At 61.6% G+C, this 19,325-nt stretch overlaps 3 protein-coding genes across 22 annotated transcripts; 2 read left to right on the top strand and 1 right to left on the bottom strand.

The window, feature by feature from the left end:
* Phospho1 (phosphoethanolamine/phosphocholine phosphatase 1) lies at positions 1-5,806 on the top strand. Of its 11 annotated transcripts, none has more exons than XM_021240047.2 (5): positions 29-311; positions 1,103-1,184; positions 2,803-2,903; positions 3,440-3,552; positions 4,189-5,806. In XM_021240047.2, the coding sequence occupies exons 3-5, from the start codon at positions 2,859-2,861 to the stop codon at positions 5,060-5,062; spliced, it is 1,032 nt and encodes a 343-aa protein (XP_021095706.1). In that variant the 5' UTR covers positions 29-311; positions 1,103-1,184; positions 2,803-2,858; the 3' UTR covers positions 5,063-5,806. The 11 variants fall into 11 exon arrangements, with proteins under 11 accessions (XP_087058563.1, XP_087058572.1, XP_087058569.1 ...); XM_087202445.1 differs by lacking the exon at positions 3,440-3,552 and adding an exon at positions 512-753 and having other exon boundaries at positions 31-311; XM_087202439.1 differs by lacking the exon at positions 3,440-3,552 and adding an exon at positions 512-753 and having other exon boundaries at positions 31-311; positions 4,304-5,806.
* A 963-nt stretch (positions 5,807-6,769) lies between these two features.
* Positions 6,770-12,977, bottom strand: Abi3 (ABI family member 3). Of its 10 annotated transcripts, none has more exons than XM_087202435.1 (7): positions 12,840-12,972; positions 9,547-9,696; positions 8,724-8,900; positions 7,497-7,582; positions 7,320-7,415; positions 7,124-7,221; positions 6,770-6,911 (listed from the first exon to the last, which is right to left on the bottom strand). In XM_087202435.1, exons 1-7 carry the CDS (start codon positions 12,954-12,956, stop codon positions 6,901-6,903), a joined length of 735 nt encoding a protein of 244 aa, XP_087058561.1. In that variant the 5' UTR covers positions 12,957-12,972; the 3' UTR covers positions 6,770-6,900. The 10 variants fall into 10 exon arrangements, with proteins under 10 accessions (XP_087058561.1, XP_087058560.1, XP_087058559.1 ...); XM_087202434.1 differs by having other exon boundaries at positions 9,529-9,696; XM_087202433.1 differs by lacking the exon at positions 12,840-12,972 and having other exon boundaries at positions 9,529-11,712.
* Gngt2 (G protein subunit gamma transducin 2) lies at positions 12,955-17,352 on the top strand. Its single transcript, XM_021240056.2, has 4 exons — positions 12,955-13,199; positions 14,475-14,595; positions 15,846-15,950; positions 16,881-17,352. Exons 1-4 carry the CDS (start codon positions 12,955-12,957, stop codon positions 17,004-17,006), a joined length of 597 nt encoding a protein of 198 aa, XP_021095715.2. The 3' UTR covers positions 17,007-17,352.
* Positions 17,353-19,325: the final 1,973 nt, after the last annotated feature.

Raw genomic sequence — 19,325 nt, forward strand, 5'->3', positions numbered from 1 at the left:
GGGCCCGGCTGCTGCAGCTGCCGCAGCGCTGGCCGCGGCTCGGGCTCCGGCGCCCGGGCACTTAAAGGGGACGCGGTGGCAGCGGCGGCCGGCGGGAGGAGGGATGGGGACAGGTGGGGGGGCCGTCAGGACTCACATCGTCCACAGTCCCTGGGGCCCGGAGGGCGTCCTGAGCCCGAGCCCAGGAATCCGGGGGCGGCTGAGACACCGCGTCCCCGACCCCCGCAAGCACCCTGCGCCCACAAACCGTAGCTGCCCCCACTCCTGAGCCTCCGAACTCAGCCGGGACGGACCCCGCTGCGCCGCCCCACGTGAGTCCGGGGCTCCGGAGTGGGGGGAGCCGGTCCCCCGCGGGGTGGGGGCCCCCAGTTCCCTACCCGGACCCCTAGCTCCCAGCGCGCGGGGTCCCCGAGCTGCACCCCCGCTCAGCAGGGGCACGGCGCCCGCCGGCTGGGGTGAGCCAGGAGCCCGCTCCCCGGTCACCTAAAAATATCTCCCCACCCCACCGCAGCTGCCACCCGCTGCCCGGGCTCGGCTCCTCTCTGCTTGGCCACCGGGCAGGGACGCTCCGGAGGTGACTTCAAGTCCCAGGCACCCTCCCCCCGCACCAGGGCACGGGTCGTTGCAGGTCGTTGCCCCCCGCTGGCCGGGACAGCAAGCTGCCAGCCTCCAGGCAACTCGGGGAGCAGGAGGGCGAGCCCCGGAGACCCCTGAGTTCGAACCCTGACTTTGTTGCTGCGCAACCCCCACGATGTCAGCATGGGCTCTCTGAGCCGCCCCTCGTTCCTGTTTGCTGTATAGGTTTGGGGAACTAGGGAAGTAATGGAGTTAGGGTGCCGGCTGGTGCTGGGGGGGGGGTCTTGTTTGTGATCGAGGGTAGGAGGGCGTGTGATGGCTAGGAGCTCTCGCCCCTCATACTCATCGTGAGAAACTATAGGAAAACTTTCCTGGGGGTTCCACTCCCAAGAGGAAAGGAATTGCAAGCTTAGGACCCTCCCCTACCCTGTGGCGAGGTAGGAGGGGTCGGGCGGAGCGGATCTCGGGTGGGACTAGAAATGGACCCCTGGCTTCCCAGAAACCTCACTCTCTACTCCTGCTCCAGGAGGGAGCAGCTCCGAGATCGCGCCTTTGAGACTTTGCTGACCACCAAGGGATCCGGGTCATTCAGGACAAAGCTGCAGGAGGTGAGTGACAGCCTGGGGAAGGGTCTCCCCAACACTGTGAGGCTCCACAGCGGGGGCTCTCAATCTCTGGCTTTCTGCTTTGGAGACAGAAATAAACTATCTGTTAATAAACTGTTTGGGAAAGGCACCAAACAGTAAGGGGATTTAACCAGCCAGGTGTGGTGCCTGGAATCTGGGAGGCTGAGGCAGGAGGATCACAGATTTGAGCCCAGGGGGCTGAGTGTGTATCTCAGTGATAAAGCTTAGCCTGCTTGAACATCTGTTTCTGCTTTCTCTTTTTTTGTCTTTCAGAGAGGGTCCCATTAGTTCAGGCTGGCCTCGGACTCATGGGGACCCTCCTGTCTCAGCCTGTCCAGGGCTGAGATTTATGTGCCACCAAGCCTGCCCTGAGGCCCTGGGCTTGATCCCCAGAAATACATACAAGTTGGAGCCCAGTTTAGGCAATTTATCGGCTTAGCAAGACCCTGTCTCAGAACAAAAGAATTGAAAAAGATTAGGGGTATGGTGGCACACGCCTGTAATCCCAGCACTTGGAAGGCTGAGGCAGGGAGATCAATATGAGTTTGACGCCAGCCTGGGCTACATAGTGAGTTCAAGGCCAGCCTGAACTGCATAGTGAGTCTTTGTCTTTAAAAAATGAAATATAAAAAGATCAGGGATGTAGCTCAGTGTGAAGGCCAAGGGTTCAATTCCCCAAACGGAAAACAGAAGCAAACACAGGAGGGCGAAGTGAGACCCTTTTCTCTGGGTTGCAAGGGGGTCTCAGTGTGGCTGCTGGGGTGTAACCCTTGTCTCCGTGCCCTCCCCTTGCCCAGTCCCCTGGGCCTGCTTTCGCCCTGGGCGTGGTGCCCCGCCCCGACCTTTCTCCTCGCCCTCTGACCGGGCAGATACGCTGTCCCGAGCCTCCTCCCTCTCAACTCTTCCTAAACCTCGCCGCTCACCCCCTCCCACTCTGCCCCGTTCCTCCAGCTCCCTCTCCCAATTCCTAGGCTAAAAGTTTTTGGGGGAAAACCAAGGCCCACGTCCCGTGCCCTACTGGGTTCGGCGCATGCGCAGTCAGGGGCGCCCTGGGGGGAGGCGCTCCAGGCTGTGTCCTCCCGGGCTGTCCCGGCTGCATCTCCTGCGGCTCTGGGATGGCCGCGAGAGTGTCACCTTGGCAGTCAGAGTTTACAGTGCCACCGTCACCACCAGAGGGCAGCAGCCAACCAGACTTTGTTCCAAGTCTAGCCGGCTTGTCACTATCTTTCCAGTTCTTTTTTTCTTTTTTGAGACAGGGTCTGGCTATGCAGTCCAAGCTGGCCTTGAACTCTCAGTGATTCTCCTGCCTCAGCTTCCCAAGTGCTGGGATTACAGGCATGAGCCACCCTGGCCAGCTAAAAGTGCTGTTTTTGAGATGTGGCTGCCCCTCCTGGCGGGTGACCTTAACTTATCTAGGTCTCCATGGGCAACCTCTCTGCTGTGCCGGGGACAGGTGCCTCGTGGCCTGTATTTGCTCGTGTGTGCCCCCTTAGGGCTTGTGTATGCTAAGCCCCTGAGGAGACAGCCAGGTGGGCACAAGAGGTGGCAGCAGCACTAGCAGACTGGGTCCCTTAAATAAATGGGCTTTTGTGATCATCAGGAGCTGAGTAGAAGCCAGGAGTCCCTAGAGCTGGTGCCCAGGGTGACCCAGTGACCATGAGCAGCTGTCTTCCTGTCACCAGGCTCCGATGCCTGACCAAAGTAAGTGGGTGACTCCGGGAGGCGGCCCCAAGCCCCTCTTTTCCACGGACTTCCCCTATCCCTGGAAGCCTCCCTGCAGGTCCGGGGTTCTGATTCTTTAGGTCTCCAATCCCAGGGGTCCCAAGCCAGGTGCTGGGACTGAGGATGACTGAGGGACAGTTCTGTTAGGCAGGTAGCCAGATTTGCAGGTCTGCTGAGGCCATGGGCACCCCAGGGGTGTGGGAGGAGGGGGCCAGGGTGTGGGCTGTGATTGTACAGGGCCTGGTCCTCTGGCCCTCGAATGCACATCAGCTGTCAAGCAAAGGTGAGAAGGACGAGGTGCTGGGGCTTTGCCTGCCTTTCTCTGCCTCACTTCCCCACTGTCCCCCTGCACCCCGCCTCTGGCCAAAGGTCCTGCTGCCCTCTCTGCTTCCTGTCCAGCCGTCTCCTGCCACACACCTGTAGCATGTCTTCCTCCTGGATGCCCCCCGTGTCCCCTCCTCCTCTGCCTCTTCAGCCACTGCTGCCTTTACTCCTCTGCCCTACCTGTCCCCCAGGTGTGTCTCTGCCTGGCTCGGAAGGCTCCCATCTTCCCCAGCCTTCCTGCTGCCCGCTTGCTTCGGATTCTGGCAGAAACCCCGCCCACTCACCTGCTCCTCCCGGGGAATTGGCAAGTGACCAGTGGTGCGCTCCCTGTCAGCACAGGGGCCTAGGGAGCCATGGAGAAGCCCTGTCCCCTCCCAGGGCCCCTGTCCAGCACCATCTGCCTATAGCAGCTCCGAGAGAGCCACCCTGTCATGCTGCGGCTGAGGCCCAGGGCCCTGGCTCTCCAGGCCTGGCCTTACTCCCCCGAAGGCCTCGGCCTGGCACTGTTGTCCACAGCTAAGCTCCTGGGGCTCAGCTAATTGCTTTCCACTGCAGTCCCAAGAGCCACTGACCCCACAGGGATGGAAGGTAGAACAGGAGGCTGCTCCAGCTGGCACGTGTGTGGTTTCCTGGCTGTGCTGTGTCCAGGAGGGAGGGAACCGGGTGTTGTCACCACGCCCTATCCACGACCTACCCAGGGTGCCACCGCAAGTCTCCACATGGGCGGCCCAGGCCACCCTTCCCTTGGTTGAAGTTGACACTTGTTAAGTCCCAGTGGCCCCGGAAGGGAGTGGCAGAACCAGGAGCCAGGGAGGCCATATGGGTTCATCTCCAGGGTGGTCCCGGGAACATAAGCCCAGCACGGTTTGGAGACAGGCAGGGGCGGGGGAGGAGCCCGGTGCCACTGCACTCCGCTTACCCAGGCTTGGGTCCTCCTCAGGTCTCGGACGTGCCGGTGCCCCTGGCCGCGGCCTAACCAGCCCCTCCCCGGCCGGCTGGCGCCGTGCCACCTCTCGCTTGTCTCCTCCTGCTGCTCCTGTCCCCCCCACTCCCAGGACGGCAGGATGGCCGCGCAGGGCACGCCGCGCTTCCTCCTGACGTTCGACTTCGACGAGACCATCGTGGACGAGAACAGCGATGACTCGATCGTGCGCGCGGCGCCGGGCCAGCAGCTGCCCGAGAGCCTGCGGGCCACCTACCGCGAGGGCTTCTACCACGAGTACATGCAGCGCGTGTTCCGGTACCTGGGCGAGCAGGGCGTGCGGCCGCGGGACCTGCGCGCCATCTACGAGGCCATCCCGTTGTCACCAGGCATGGGCGACCTGCTGCAGTTCGTGGCCAAGCAGGGCTCCTGCTTCGAGGTCATCCTCATCTCCGACGCCAACACCTTTGGCATTGAGAGCGCGCTGCGCGCCGCCGGCCACCACGGCCTGTTCCGCCGCATCCTGAGCAACCCGTCGGGGCCCGACGCGCAGGGCCAGCTGGCCCTGCGCCCCTTCCACGCGCACGGCTGCACGCGCTGCCCCGCCAACATGTGCAAGCACAAGGCCCTCAGCGAGTACCTGCGCGAGCGCGCCCGCGATGGCGTGCACTTCGAGCGCCTCTTCTACGTGGGCGACGGCGCCAACGACTTCTGCCCCATGGGGCTGCTGGCGGGCGGCGACGTGGCCTTCCCGCGCCGCGGCTACCCCATGCACCGGCTCATCCAGGAGGCGCAGAAGGCCGAGCCCAGCTCCTTCCGCGCCTGCGTGGTGCCCTGGGAGTCGGCGGCCGACGTGCGCCTGCACCTGCAGCAGGTGCTCAAGGCGTGCTGAGCCGCGCGGCCGGCAGGGGGCGCGCGCGGGGCGGGACGGCGCCCGAGGCTCTGTCCCCTTTCTGTCCCGCCCCTTCCTGCTCTGTGCGGCTGCGTCCCTCGGGGGCGGGGAGCGTGTCCGGAGGGGTCTCTGTCTATGCAGTTAACCCAACCCGGATGCCCACCCCCATCCTATGCCAAAGGATTTGGAGCCTGGCCCCGGGAGAGGCGTTTCCAAAACACCCTGTCTTCCGAGCTGGGAGGAAGGGCTGAGAAAGGGCATTTCCGGCGTCTCATAGCTTTAACTACTGGGCACGGAGGCGCACGCGCGTCATCCCGGCACTCGGGAGGCTGAGGCAGGAGGATCTCTTCGAGTTCAAGGCCAGCCTGAATGGCAGTGCCTTAGGCTGCAAAACCTCTCCCCTTCCCAAGAGGACCTCAGGTCGCCCAAATACTCGAGGCCCCCTCAATCCTGCAACAGCCACTACAACCCTGCACAATTTCTGTGCTTGCTACGCCTTCTTGCCTTCCCCCGCCCACCCCAGCACCCGCCAGAGAAAATAAAGTCGGGACACCGTCGCCCCCTGGTGGTGGCACGAGATAGTGCAAGGCCTGCGTACCGCAGTTTTGTCTATGCAGCCAGAGACTCGGACTTCACCGAAGCCGCCCCTCGTCCCACGTGGAGCAAAAGCCGTGAAGTTTCCAAACAGAGCCAGGGTACCCCACGCCGCCCGCTGTGTCTGAGCTATAAAGGTGGTGGCAGGGATCGAGTGACACATGTCCTGTGCGGCGTGGGGGGGGGGGGCAGGGCCATCCGGGGTCCCGGGAAGGAGGCTGTCAGGAGCGAGGAACTCTTGGATCCCTGTCCCCCCGGACCGCCGCCCCCAGCCCTGCAGGCAGTCGTGGGCAGGTCGCGGAGCTTTATTCAGAGTTGTCACTTGGGGCTGGGGGCAGCGCCCTGCTCAGGTGAGGCCCTCCGTGGACGCAATCACAGCTCCGTGGGCTCCAGTTCTGTCCCCTCTGCAGCAGGCCTGGGGGCCCCTACTCTCCCCGAGACAATAGGGAGGGTTCAGAGACCCTCCTGCCTCAGCCTCGGGTCAGCAGCCGGGCACCACGTAGTTCCCCGGGAAGAAACCGGCGCCCTCTGCACTGACGCCCTCGCACCAGCCGTCCGAGTAGCGGCGTGTGACGCAGATGATCGTGCCCTCTGTGAAGGAGAGCTCGTTGTCCTTCTGGCGGGTGTAGGGGTACAGGGTCACCACTGCGGGAAGAGGGAGTGTGAGGTGGCGCCTGCCCCTCCCCGCGGGGACGCAGTCACAAGTCTGGGACGGGGAGGCCTCGCCACACGGCGGGGACCTCCACAGTGAGCAACTGCCAGCCGCCTGGCCAGCCGCTCCCTTCCCAGCTTGAGTCAAAACTCAGGTCATCGGAAAATTTGGGGAGGGCCGACTGTGGTGGTGCACGCCAGTAACCCCAGTGCACGGGAGGCTGAGGCAGGAGGGTCACCGCAGAGTTTAGGGCCAGCCTGAACTACATAGCAAGGCCCTTTCTCAAACAGGAAAAAAAGGCGGAGGGCGGGATGTGAGTAACAAGTTCACACGCGCAGAGCAGGGAGGGAGGGGTCCACGCGCGAACCTTTCTCCAAGTAGGCGTCGGGGGCCCAGCTGGGCTCTTCCAGTCCGAAGCCAGGCGGGGGCGGCGGCAACCCCAGGTCTTCGAGCTCCGGGGTCAGCTCTGCGGGGACGGAGCGGGGTGAGTAAGACCTCCGCAGCCCGTGCCCTCCAAGGGCTGGAGCGGGTGAGGCCGGGGTCGGAGGAGGACCTCGGCAAGGTCCCTTACGCCCGGCCGGCACCGCTGGTTCTATCTGTTAACTTTAAGATGAAAACAGGGTCTCGCTATGTAGTTCAGGCTGGCCTCCAAGCCGCGGGGCCCCCCTGCCTCAGCCTCCTGAGTCGCAGGATCAAATGCAGCGCCACCGCGCCTGGCCGTTTCCTCAGTTCTCCCCCCGGAACGCACATTGACGCTGTGCATAGCGGCCAGGCGGGGTTGGAGCCCAGAGGGGTGGGGTTTGGGGGGTCCTCACCCGGCGGGGGCGGGCACAGCTCCACGCACGGGGGCGGAGGTGGCGGGGCCATCGCTTGCGGCTTGGGCGGGGCTGCCCCGGCGACGCCGTCGGCGCTGCTGAGGACGCGGAAAGCGGGGTTGGGGGGGGCTCTGCCACTCGGTGTCCCCGGCCGGCCCCGCTCCGATTCTTTCCCGCCCGGCGCGAGGGCGCTCACCCGGCTGAGGCCAGCGACGAGGCGGAGGAGGCGGCGGAGAGGCGGCCGTCGGGCAGCGCGGGGGGCTGCACGGGCTCCGGGATCCGGGGCGCCCTCCTGGGGGGGGGGGGGTGTATGAGCGGGGCGGGGCCCGGCCAGGAGCGTGTGGGGCGGTTTCGGGGTGCGCGGAGGCCTCACCCCAGCGTGGCCGCGGTGGGCGTGGCCGGCGCCTTGATGCTCCTGCGAGACAGGGTCCCCGTCCGCGACAGCTGCGTGCTCAGGTCCTGGGGGGGGGCGTGGTGACACCTGGGGAGGGGGCGGTCCTGCTCCCACGGCCCAGCCCGCTCCCCACCCCTCGGCCCCTGTCGCTCGCACCGGGGAAGGGCACAGCCCTCGGTCTGGGGGCCGCTTCCTCCGCTCCGCCCACCGCAGTCCCCAGGGGCCTGGGCCCCGCCGCCCCACGGGAGGCACAGGGAGCTGAGAAGCCGCACTCTCAGGGTCCCCGAGTCCCCGGATGCACCCGGCCAGACTTCCTGGAGGTCAAAGCCGGGAGGGGCAGAGGGGGCACTTGGTGCACGCCCCGTGCGGCAGGCGACTTAGGGGCTCCCCTGCCCCCCAGAAACCGGGCTTGGCTGAGAGAATGTTAGGGGCTGGGGTGGCCCAGTGGGGGAGCAGTGCTGAGTGGGCGAAGCCCCGGGTTCTCTCCCCAGAACCCCCCGAAAACAGGCAACCAGAAGAACACATGTGGCCAAAGGAGGCGGTGCTGTCCCCCTGAGGGGGCTGATGTGTTGGGGACATCAAGGGGGCTGTGTGGACCACGTTTTGGGGTTTTTGTTGAGTCAGGGTCTCAATGCAGTCAGGCTGGCCTTGAACTCACTATGTAGCCCAGACATGCTCCTGCTTCAGCCTCCCAAGTAGCTGGGATCACAGGTGTGTGCCACCACGCCTGGCTGGACACAGACCTGATCAGGGTGGCAGCGTGCTGACTGGAACTGACAAAGCAGGCCTCTGCAAGTGCCGGTGACAGCCCTCTCCCCAGGCGCTGGGTGCATCCTGCCCTCCCAGACAGCCGCTCTGGGTGACTGCGGCCGGTGACCTCACCCAGACAGGAAGCTGCCGTTCTCACGCACGCCCCAGCATCCTCCTTCCCTCTTCCCTTTCCCACCCCGCACCCACGGGTGGGGCGCAGGGAGGGGCTGTGGAAGGGTTAGGAGACCTGGGTGATAGCCAAGGGAGTGGGTTGCAGGCTGGGATAAGAACATGAGGGGCACTGGGCGTGGTGGCGCACGCTGTGTCAGTTCCCAGGAGGCTGAGGCAGAAGGATCGCTGAGAGTTTGAAGCCTGCCTGGACTCAGCATGATGCTGCCTCAAACACCCAAAAGGGGAGGAGCGCAGGCTCTGAGGTGGGAGAGCGCCCCTCTGTACCTTGATCCCGTGGCCAACGTGGTCCAGGCAGCTGAAGTTGATGGGCCTCCTGCAGTAGGGCGGGGGCGGGGCCAGGCTCTCGGGGGCCAGCACCTTCTGGCCAGGGTACAGGCGCTGCACGGCAGCCAAGGTGCCAATCTCCCTGCGGGCCACCTTCTCCAAGTGCATGTTCACCATCTGCGAGCCAGGGCGAGGGGGCAGTGGCGTCTGTGCCCAGGGCCGTCCCTTCAGAGAGGAAGGAATGGGGGGCCGGGGACTGGGGGGCAGTGACAGGGAAGAGCAGCTGGGGAGGACGGAGCCCCTTCGGGGGACTCCCTGGCTGGGGGGAGAGGGCTGTCAGCAGCCATCCCAGAGTGCCCAGGACCCCTCTCCCCTCTGGGGCCACTCCAGTAATTCACTTCCCCTTGGAAGGTTGGGGAGAAGCCCACAGCCCTGAGGGAGACAGGAAGACCCGCCCCATGCACTGGCCACATGGGCTGTTGTGGGCAGGCGGATGCTGGCCTTGGGCCCAAGCATGCGTGACCTGCAGCCATCCCAGGGTCAAGGCCCAGGGAGGAAGGGCGAGGGTGTGCACTGCAGGGGGGGAACCCTGGATTCCCGCGACAGTGCCTGCAGGGCTGGAGGTGACCTTGCCCAGCAAGTACCCCAAGTGCAGGATGTTTATGAGACAGGGTCTCTGTAGCTGGGGTTGGATTTGAATTGGGGGAGATCCTCCTGCCTCAGCCTTGTGAGTGCTGGGATCACAGGAGTGCACCCAGCTGCAAACTGAGTGGGGGCTGACAGGGATCCCAGTTCACACCCTTACCTGGCCCAGCGCGCTCACCCGGGCCTCCACCTGCCTCAGGGCCGTGCCCTGCAGGTCCAGCATGCGAAGCGTGTGCCCCGCCAGGTTGCCCACCTGGTAGGCGACACTGGCCAGGGCCTGGGTGGTGAAGGCCATGGTCTCCTCCAGCGCCTTCCGCTTGTCCGTGGCCTGAAACACACACAGCCCTGACCTGAGGCCAGCGCCCCACACAGGCAGAGGCGACTGGAAGGATGACGGGGTAAGGGACTCGGGCCATGGAGGAAGCTGCCTGTGGCCTTGGTGCCAGGGGAGGGAGAGAATTGGAGACCACACTCCCACCTTCCTGGGGACTGAAGAAGTGAGCGCCCTGTTGGGGTTAGGGGGTACAGCAAGAAGGAAGAGGAAGCCCCTGCTGGCTGGAGGGCACATGTTTCAGCTTAAAAACAAACCAGCCAGTGGGCCTGGTGGGGCACGCCTGTCATCCGAGCACTCCGGAGGCTGAGGCAGGAGGATCGCTGTCAGTTTGAGGCCAGCCTGGGGTCCACAGTGACACCCTGCCTCAGGGAACAAAAATTGAAACAAGAAACAAAAATACGCAAACCAATGTGGGGCCCCCACCCAGACCTTCAGCCTGGAGTTCCCTGAGGGTGGCCCCAAAGAACCTCTCTTTCAGAGCTCCCCAAGTGACACCACACTTCTTCTTTCTTTATTTTTGGTACTAGGGATCGAACTCAGGATCTCGGCACTGAGCTACATCTCGGCAACACCATACTTCTTAATAACCTTTTTTTTTTTGGTACCAGGGATCAAACTCGGGTCCTTGTGCTTTCGAGGCAGGCGATGGAACCACTGAGCTAAATCCTGGCCCACCATACTTCTTGTTTAGCCAGACAGCAGGTTGGCGTCTGGGAACTCAGACAAGGAGAGAGCAGAAATATTGCTTCCTGGTACTCTGAAATTAAATGGCAGCTCCTGCCCATGGCCTGCAGGCGGTCCCCATGTTGGGCCCTGACCCCTCTTGGGCCCTTTCCCTATGGCTCCCCTCTTACTTGCTCCCCTCCAGCCATAGTGGCTCCGGTTCTGGCTCTGGACCTGCTGGGTTGTCCCTGAGGCTTGTCGCACTTCTTAGACCTGTCTCATTCCTAGGTTTCAGCTTCCCCGAGATGCCTTCCCTCAGCACCCTAGCCTTCCCCCTGCCCACTTCTCTACTCAGTCTCATTTCCCTGTTCTGGTTCCTTCCTAGCATTCAGTACTATCAAACACTATGCACATCGTGGTGTGCTACCTAGGACTGAACTCAGGACCTTTGCCCTGAGGTGCATTTCTAGCCCTTTTTTATTTATTATTTGTTTGTTTGTTTCTGACGTAGGATCTCGCCTAATCGCTGAGTCCCCGAGGTTGAGCTGGAACTTGTGATCCTCCGGCCTCAGCCTCCCAGAGAGCTGGGGATATAGGAACGGACCACCACACCCAGCTGTTTTCTTCTTTATTATCTGTTTCTCCTTCCTCAAAACAATTTCAGGGCCATGAGGGTAGGCAGCTTGTCTTTTATTTTGCGTCCTGCCCTGAGTTGTGCCCACCTCACAGAAGGTACCTAATACCGATAGGCTGGCCTCAGTCTTGCAGCAACCCTCCTGCCTCAGCCTCCGGAACCCTCAGGGCCGAGCCTGGAGAGACCTGGCTACCCCCAGGGTAGCCTTCTGGGAAGCCCTCTTCCCACAGCTGGAAAGCAGTGCTCATTTGCATGCCGATTTACATCTCATCAGCGTATGCATCAAGAGCCTGAGCGGGCAGAGAGGGACTCGGATGATCAGCAGGAGGGACAGGGGTCTCCTGCGGCCCCAGAACCAAGCTGTCGGCTCCTGGGTGTCCGCCCGCCCGGGTTCCTCTGTCGCCCTCTCCTCCCGCACAGACCCCCAAGTCTGCCTCGTGCCGCTGTCCGCTCTGGGTGCCTGGGCCTGGACCCCCGACCCGGCTTCCGTCTGGGACCACAGCTGGGCCGGGAGAGAAAGGCTCTGAGTCGGCTTTGCGGCCTACTCGTCGCCATGCCAACCGCCGCTGAGACCCGGGGGCCCGAGGCCCTGCGGTTGAGCTGCCCCTTCCGCCCCCCTTCCGCCCCCCTTCCGCCCTGCAGGTTTCCTGACACCTGGCTGCGGGGCGGGGGGGGGGGGGCTCTAGCCGCGTCACAGCAGTTCCGGGCCTCTGGAAGCCGTGCGGGGTTTGCTCCCGAGCCCCCGGAGGGAGAGGCCAGGGAGCCCCTGGTTCTGCGGCCCGTAGTTAGGGTGCTGCACGAAGGGCCTGGGCGCCAAGGGGCTCCCAGCCGGGCCTGGGCGCTTGGGCGAGCTGCACACGGCCTCCCTGGAGGGAGCATTTTCGTTACCCGGCGCCTCTCTTCCTCCCACGCCGCCCGCCGTGACAGTAACCGTTCGGCCTGCGGCCCTTCCTGCCCTCGAGAGGGGCAGGACGCCCGCGTCCCAGCACTCAGGAGGCTGAGGCAGGAGGAACACAACGGGGGGGCTCACTCTGCTGCTCGGAGCGGCCGGCCCTGGACCAGCGCCTCTTGCCCCTGGCCGCCCTCGGCACCCCAGTCCTGGCCTCGCAGGCCGAGCTGGGCACAAGGACAGAGGTGTTCAGCCCCTCGGTCCCTGCCCCTCTGCCTTCCCCCGGGAGCTTCGACCCGGCCGCCCGCGGCGTGGAGAACAGCTGCCCCCCGCCGCGCTCCTCACTGGCCGCACTCTGTTGGAAAGCCCGCCTCGGCCTCAGCCGCACCCTTGTCTTTGCTGTTGCAGCGCTGGGGACCGAACCCAGAGCCTCCCCCGGCCCCGCTACATCCCCAGCCCTCTTCCGTGTTTCACTTTGAGACTCGGTCTACCTAAGTTGCTAGGTTGCCCAGGCTGGGCTGGAACTTGCGATCCTCCTGCCTCAGCCTCCCAGAGTTGGGGGGATCCCAGGTGTGCGGCGCCCTGGCCAGGCCTCCTCCCTCCAACCCGAGCCCCTCTGACTTCTCCACGCTCCCTCGAATACCAGGAACGAACTCCTTTCCCTCCTCTGGTTCAAGATCACTAAGGGCCGGGGATTTAGCTCAGTGGTTTCGCCGCCTGCTGCGCAAGCGCAAGGACCCGAGGAGTTCGATCCCCGGTACCAAAAAAAAAAAAAAGTCTACCAAGATCACTAAAGATCCTGTCCCAACCTGCCAGGCGCTGGCAGAGAGAGGGACCGGGCGGCCCTTGACTAACGGGGGCCGCGGCTGAGATGTGGGCCCGGATGACCCTGAAGCCCCCAGCGGGAGGGCAGCACCTGTCAGCTGCCCCCAGGGTCCCGGGCGCGCCCACCTGCACGTAGTTATCCTCGCAGAAGTCGGCGACCCGCAGCAGGGCGGCATGGTTCCCGCGTAGCGCCTCGCGGCCCGCGGGGATCTCGAAATCCTGCAGCTGCTGCAGCTCCGCCATGGCCGGGCGCGGGGTCCCGGGAGCCGCCCGCCCTGATCGGCCTCCGCCCGCCCTCGCCCTCGCCCTCGCCGCGCTGGATCTGCTCCGCCGAGCCGTGGACCTGCTCGCTGCTCGGGACAAGAGGAAGTGGTCCCGCGCCGGCCGGGAAGGGGGAAGCTGGCCGCGGGGCCCAGCCCCCAGCCCCCCGGAGGAAGCGAGGTCTGCGGCTGAGATCCCCGCCGCCTGGTCCCGGAGAGGAAACCGGTGGGTGGGGACTGGGGGGCAGAGGAGGAAGGGGGCGGCCGGCCGTGGGGGCGCATTTTCCACTCGGGGAAGAGGGAGGAAAGGGCGAGGGCGGGGGCTTCCTTGGGAAGCCCGGGATGAGTCACCGAGGGCCCGGAGCGGAGCGGAAGGCGGAGGGGATGCGCGTCCGTCCTGGTCCTGGTCCGCGTCCTCGTCCTCGTCCTCGTGGCTGCGGGTGCCGTGGAGAGGGCAGCGAGGCCGCGGGAAGCACCGGCGGGGTCCCCCAGGGGGGCTGTCAAGCCGGGGAGGGGTCGGGTTGGGGGCCCTGATGGAAGCAGGACAAGATGACCGAGCAAGTTAGCCCCGAGTAGTGGTGCAGGCTTGTGGTCCCAGCACTCAGGAGGCTGAGGCAGGAGGGTCGCTGTGAGTTTGAGGCCAGCCTGGGGTCCATAGTGAGACCCTGTTTTAACACACACACACGCACACGCACACACACACGCACACGCACACCGCAAAACGAAATCGACCAATTGAGTGTGAGGGACTCTGATTAGACAGCAATGGGGACTTGGACTTGAGGGTGCCAGGTTCAAGCTCCAGGTGCACTTGGTTTCAGGGGCAGCATCGAGGGACACAGGCTGGACACGCCCGCCAGGCTGGGTGGCGTGGGCTCCCGCTCATGAAGTAATGGGGTGGGCGAGGCCGCCTAGGATCCCGTCCTTCGAGAGGGGCCCTGACCTGGACAGCGTGAGCCACAGCAGGGCTCGGGGCCCCCAGGTCTGGGAGGGGATCGAGAGGGACCAGCTTGCGGCTCCTGACTTCAGACAGGGCTGAGCCACCCTCGGGCTCAGAGGGGCCGTAGAGGCCAGGGAGGGGGACGCAGGCAGGGAGGCCCGGGCCCTTGCCCAGTGCGCTGTATCCTGGGTGTGAAATGTTTTCATGGAGCACAGAGGATGAGCCGGGACCCTTGTGAGGACACCGTGGGAGTCCCCTGAGGACACAGAGAGTCTGGAAGAGGGAGCTTGGCAGCTGCTCTGAGATCTGATCACTGGGGCAGAACAGCTGTAGACAGGCTCACAGGTGTGGGGGAGCCAGGTGTGGTGGTACACCCCTGAGATCCCAGCACTCGGGAGGCTGAGGCAGGAGGATCCTGGGAGTTCGAGGTCAGCCTGGCTACCTGACCAGACAAGAGGTGAGGGACAGCAGGCAGAGGCTGTGGGAGCTGGGGAGAGAGTGGGGTGATGCCAGGAGGGTGGCTCAGCTCAGCTTCGAGCCCTGAGCCTGTGATCCGCTTAGGCTGAGAATCCATCCCCAGCCATCTGCTTTACCCGAAGATCTCACTGAGGAGCAGCTCTGCTCAGACTGCATCTTGGCTGCATCCTGGGCAGTGACAGGGCAACCGTGCCTGTCCTGGCAGGTGAGGGGCTGAGGTCGTGTGGGGCTGGGGCTGGGACTGGGGGCAGGCGTTGTGGAGGCGAGGCACGGGGCCTTTTGGTGCCCTGCAGTGCCCATAAGGTCTGTATTTTGTGGTACTGACTGGGGCTTGAACCCAGGGCCTTTGCTCTGAGCTCTGTCTCCAGCCCTTTCTATTTTTTATTTTGAGGCAAGTTTCCACTAAGTCACTAAGTTGCCTGGGCTGAGTTTGAACTTGACATTCTCCTGTCTCAGCCTCCCAGAGTGCTGGAATTACAGGCATCTGCCACCATGCCTGGATTAATGAAAATATTATCAGGGCTGGGGATTTAGCTCAGTGGTTTTGTCGCCTGCTGCGCAAGCACAAGGACCTGAGTTCGATCCCCAGTACAAAAAAAAAAATTATTATCAGTAATAATAATAAGAAAATGGCTGGGGATTTAGCTCGGTGGTTCTGATGCCTGCCTCACAAGCACAAGGTCCTGAGTTCAATCCCTATACCAAAAAGAATAGTAATAAGTCGAAGAAGAAGAAATGTTATGTCCATTTTGTTCTAGGTAGTGTGTTAAAATTTTTCTTTTTGGTACCAGGGATCGAATTTGGAACCTTGCGTTTGTGAGGCAGGCAGTGGAACCACTGAGCTAAATCCTCGGCCCCAGTGTGTTAAAGATTTTATGTACATCATTTGCTTAGTACAACAATCATGTGGAGTGGGTACTACCGGTATTTTATACCCATTTTGCTGATGGAGAAATTGAGACTTGGGGAGGTGACTGAGGTCACCCAGTAAGGAAGCCGCTGAGGGCAGAGCTGGAGTCTCAAAGCCTTGCTCTCATCCCAGTTTCCGGCTCTCCTGCTAGGGACAATGTAGAGAACAGTGGCCTGAGCTGTGTGTGGAACAGTAACTTTGTTCCCAAATCTTTCTCACTAAAAGAAATTGCTTTTTTCCTTCCTTCCAATTCTTCCTTAGACAGGTCCTTATCCAAGGGCAAAAATCTTGTTTTGCTTTGTTTTGAGACAGGGTCTCACTGTGGAGTCCAGGCTAACCCTGAACTCACAGCCTCCTCCTGCCTCAGCCTCCTGAGTTCGAGGATAACAGATGTGCTCACCACACCCAGCTAAGGGCAAAAACTGTGGCTTGTCCTTTGGCTGGGTGCATCCTGCCCTACAGAGCCTACACCTATAGTGGGGATCAGAGTGAAGCCCGGTTGGGGTTTGGAGGGGCTAGGGGAGCTGACACTGCCCAACCCCCAGCCCAGGCCTCCCCACGACACCATGGCCCAGGACCTCAGCAAGAAGGAGCTGCTGCGGTTGGAGGTGGAGCAGCTGAGGAAGGAGGTGAAGAACCCGAGGGCTCCGGTGAGTCACCCAGCCCTCCCTTCCTGACTGGGAGCTGAGATTCAAGGATGGAGGGGCTTTTCCGAGTGGCAGAAGAACAGGTGGCGGGTGTAGGGGTTGGCATTCCTCATTCCACCACTGGGGAGGCTGAGGCAGGAGGATTGCTATCTGAGGGGAATTAATCCTCCGACTGCTAGGACTAAAGAAAAAGACGATAGAGACTTGCATAATTTCCAAGTACATGGGGGGCCCAGAAGGTCAGGGCCTCAGAGTGGGCAGAGCCAAAGACTGGCTCGCCACTATTTATTGGGTGCACAGAATAATTGGAGGGAGCGTCAGGTGACCTAGGGGGTGGGCAGTGATCCCTGATCCCCTGTCCATGCAGATCTTATGCTGATGAGGATCTGATGCTGATGAAGACTGTAAGGGGAGCAGTCTTACAATAGCAGGTGGGATGAATTAAGCTGATCAGGAACTTGTCCCTGGGTGAAACCTTTCTCTTATACTCAGTTCTCAAGGAACCAGGAAGTCTTCAGCTGATGTAATCCTGCCCTTGAGCATCACAGCATCACCGGACCACTGAGGCCTCAGCTGTGACCCAGAGGCAGAAACAGAGTTGTTTCCACAGGCCCTAGGTGGCTCTCGGGCAAGGCAATATTGGGCCTTAGTGAGAGTCATACTTTAATTACGACATGAATTTTCCCCTAAATTATGGAGAATGGCTGCTGACAGATCACTCTGAGTCCGAGGCCAGCCTGGGCTCCGCGCCCGCAGGGAGACCCCATCTCAAACCAACAACAAGAAGCAGGGTCAGGTGTGAGGGAGCATGTGGTCAGGAGCTTGCCTGCAATGCCTGTGCCCTCCGCGCCTCTCCGCTGGGCCTCTGCCAGGACTGCTGGAGCCCAGGCCTGGGAAAGAGGCCAGGCCATGACCCACCCTGTGCCCCCGAAGGTCTCCAGGACGGGGAAGGAGATCAAGGACTACGTGGAGGCCCAGGCGGGCAGAGACCCCCTGCTCAGAGGTGTCCCGGAGGACAGGAACCCCTTCAAGGAGAAGGGCGGCTGTCTGAGGAGCTGACAGGCCAGCCCTGCAACTGGGTGCCTGCTCCGGGCCAATGTCCTGGGCCCCCTGCCGTCAGTCTCCTTCACCTTCCTAGGCACAGCATGAGTAAAGAGGCCCCCTCCTGTACCACCTCCTGTGTACCCACCAGCACCCAGCTTGGAGACCCCGAGGAGAGTCTTGTCTGCTGAGCACTAGCACAGGGTGGCGGGGTGCAGAGCCCACATGCCGGGAATGGCAGTGCACACCTGTAATGCCAGCTCTCTGGGAGGCTGAGGCAGGAGGGTCTCAAGCTCAAGTCCTACCTGGGCAACGTAGTGAGACCTTGTCTCAAAATAAAAAATAAAAAGGGCTGAGGATATAATTCAGAGGTCCTGGATTCAGTCCCCAGTCTTTCTCTCTCTCTCTCTCTCTCTCTCTCTCTCTCTCTCTCTCTCTCTCACACACACACACACACACAGACACACACACACACACACAGCCTACAACGCCAGGAAGGAAAAAGCCATTCCCACTGGATCAGCTGGGAACTGGGGCTCGGGGTCCATTTCTGCCACCTTGAGTCCAGTCCTGTGAGGAGATCACCCCTGTGGCCTGATAACAAACTGGGACCGCACAGCGGGTGCCAAGGTTCCTACTCCCGGAATTGGCCGCAGAGACACAAAGCTTTGCAGTGAAGTCAGCACCCCAGGCAGGTGGAGAGGCTGGTAGAGGAGCCCGGGGCACCGGTGGGGGCAGTGTGAACTCAGGAGGGGGTGGCAGGGGGTGAGGTGGACAGGGGACCCGTGCTGGGCCCTTTGAAACATTTGAAAGACTTTTTGTCAGTTTGTGTTTGCCGTACACAATGCCCAGTCACTGCTGGGAGCTGCACACAGCGCATCTTGATCCTTTTCACTTACCCTTTCCTCCTCTGCCCTCCTTCCATCTTTGCCTGTCTTATCCTGAAGGACTTTTCTTAATGGGGGGGTGGCGCACCTGGAATCCCAGCACCCAGGAGGCTGAGGCAGGAGGATTGTCGTGAGTTTGAGGCCAGCCTGGGCTACATAGTGGGATCCTGTCTCAAAAAACAAAAACAAGTACCAGGGATTTAGCTCAGTGGTTCCAGCACCTGCTTTGCAAGGGCAAGGTCCTGAGTTCGATCCCCGGTACAAAACAAAACAACAACAAACGAGAAAGAATAAACAGAAAGGGCAGCAGTCACAAACTACAGGCTCCCTCCTTCTGCCTGTTCAGCCCCATTCCCTGCCTCCAGGCGGACTGGAGGCATCGAAGCCAGGTGGAGGACAGGGCACCCTCACTGGAGCTCTGTGTGGAAGGTTTCTGCAGCTCACCTCTGCTCTGGGGTTGCACTGGCTCCCCGGCACCCAGACAAAACCAGTGAGCAGTGCCAGCATCACCCTTGCCTTACTTCTTTGTTTTCAGTGATTTGGTTTTTATTTGGAGTTAATTTTAGATTTACGGAAGGTTTGCAAAGATAGCACAGAGTTCCTGGTGCCCTTCAGCCAGCTTCCCCAATGTCAGTCTCTTACATAACCGTGGCATTTTCATTAAAATTAAGAATTAACATTGGAGCCAGGTGTGGTGGTGCACATCTGTCTTCCCAGCACTCTGGGAGGCTGAGGCAGGAGGATCACTGCAAGTTTGAAGCCAGCTTGGGCCATGTGGTAAGATCCTGTCTCCTCAGGCTGGGCTACATAGACAGGCCCTGACTCAACAGTGAAAAGACTGAGTTCTGCAGGTCCCAGGGCTCGCTGTCTATGCATGTTGTCGCACTTCACCTCTGGTACAGAGGAAAACGCAAGGTCTGGCGCGGCCTGGCTCCTGCGCCCCCGTGCTGCCCTCTGCTGGCGACTCTGGTCACAGCGTGCCCCCTCCCTTCTGGGAAAGGCGCAGCCCCATAGGATAACGGGGTGGGTAGAGCTCCTTAACTTGCATAATTTCAAAGTATATGGGGGGATGGGGAGGTCAGTGCCTCAGAGTGGGCAGAAAGACTCTCTGACCTAGCCACTATTTATTGGGCACACACAATAACTGGAGGGAGCATCAGGTGATTTAGGGGACAGTGGTAATCCTAAAATATTCAGATCTTATGCTGTTGAGGATCTTTAGCTGTTGAGGATCTTAGGTCGATGAGGATCTGATGCTGATGAAGGTAGTAAGGGGAGCAGTCTTACAATAGCAGGTGAGATGAGTTAAGCTGATCAGGAACTTGTCCCTCCCTGGGTGAAACCTTTCTCTTATACTCGGTCCTCAAGGAATCAGGAAGTCTTCAGCTGATATAATCCTGCCCTTGAGCATCACAGCATCACCAGACCACTGAGGTCTCAACTCTGACCG

The sequence above is a fragment of the Heterocephalus glaber genome, unplaced genomic scaffold (assembly GCF_053883595.1).
Source record: "Heterocephalus glaber isolate CG9 unplaced genomic scaffold, H.glaber_assembly_v1.0 deba00001773, whole genome shotgun sequence".
Lineage (NCBI taxonomy): Eukaryota > Metazoa > Chordata > Mammalia > Rodentia > Bathyergidae > Heterocephalus > Heterocephalus glaber.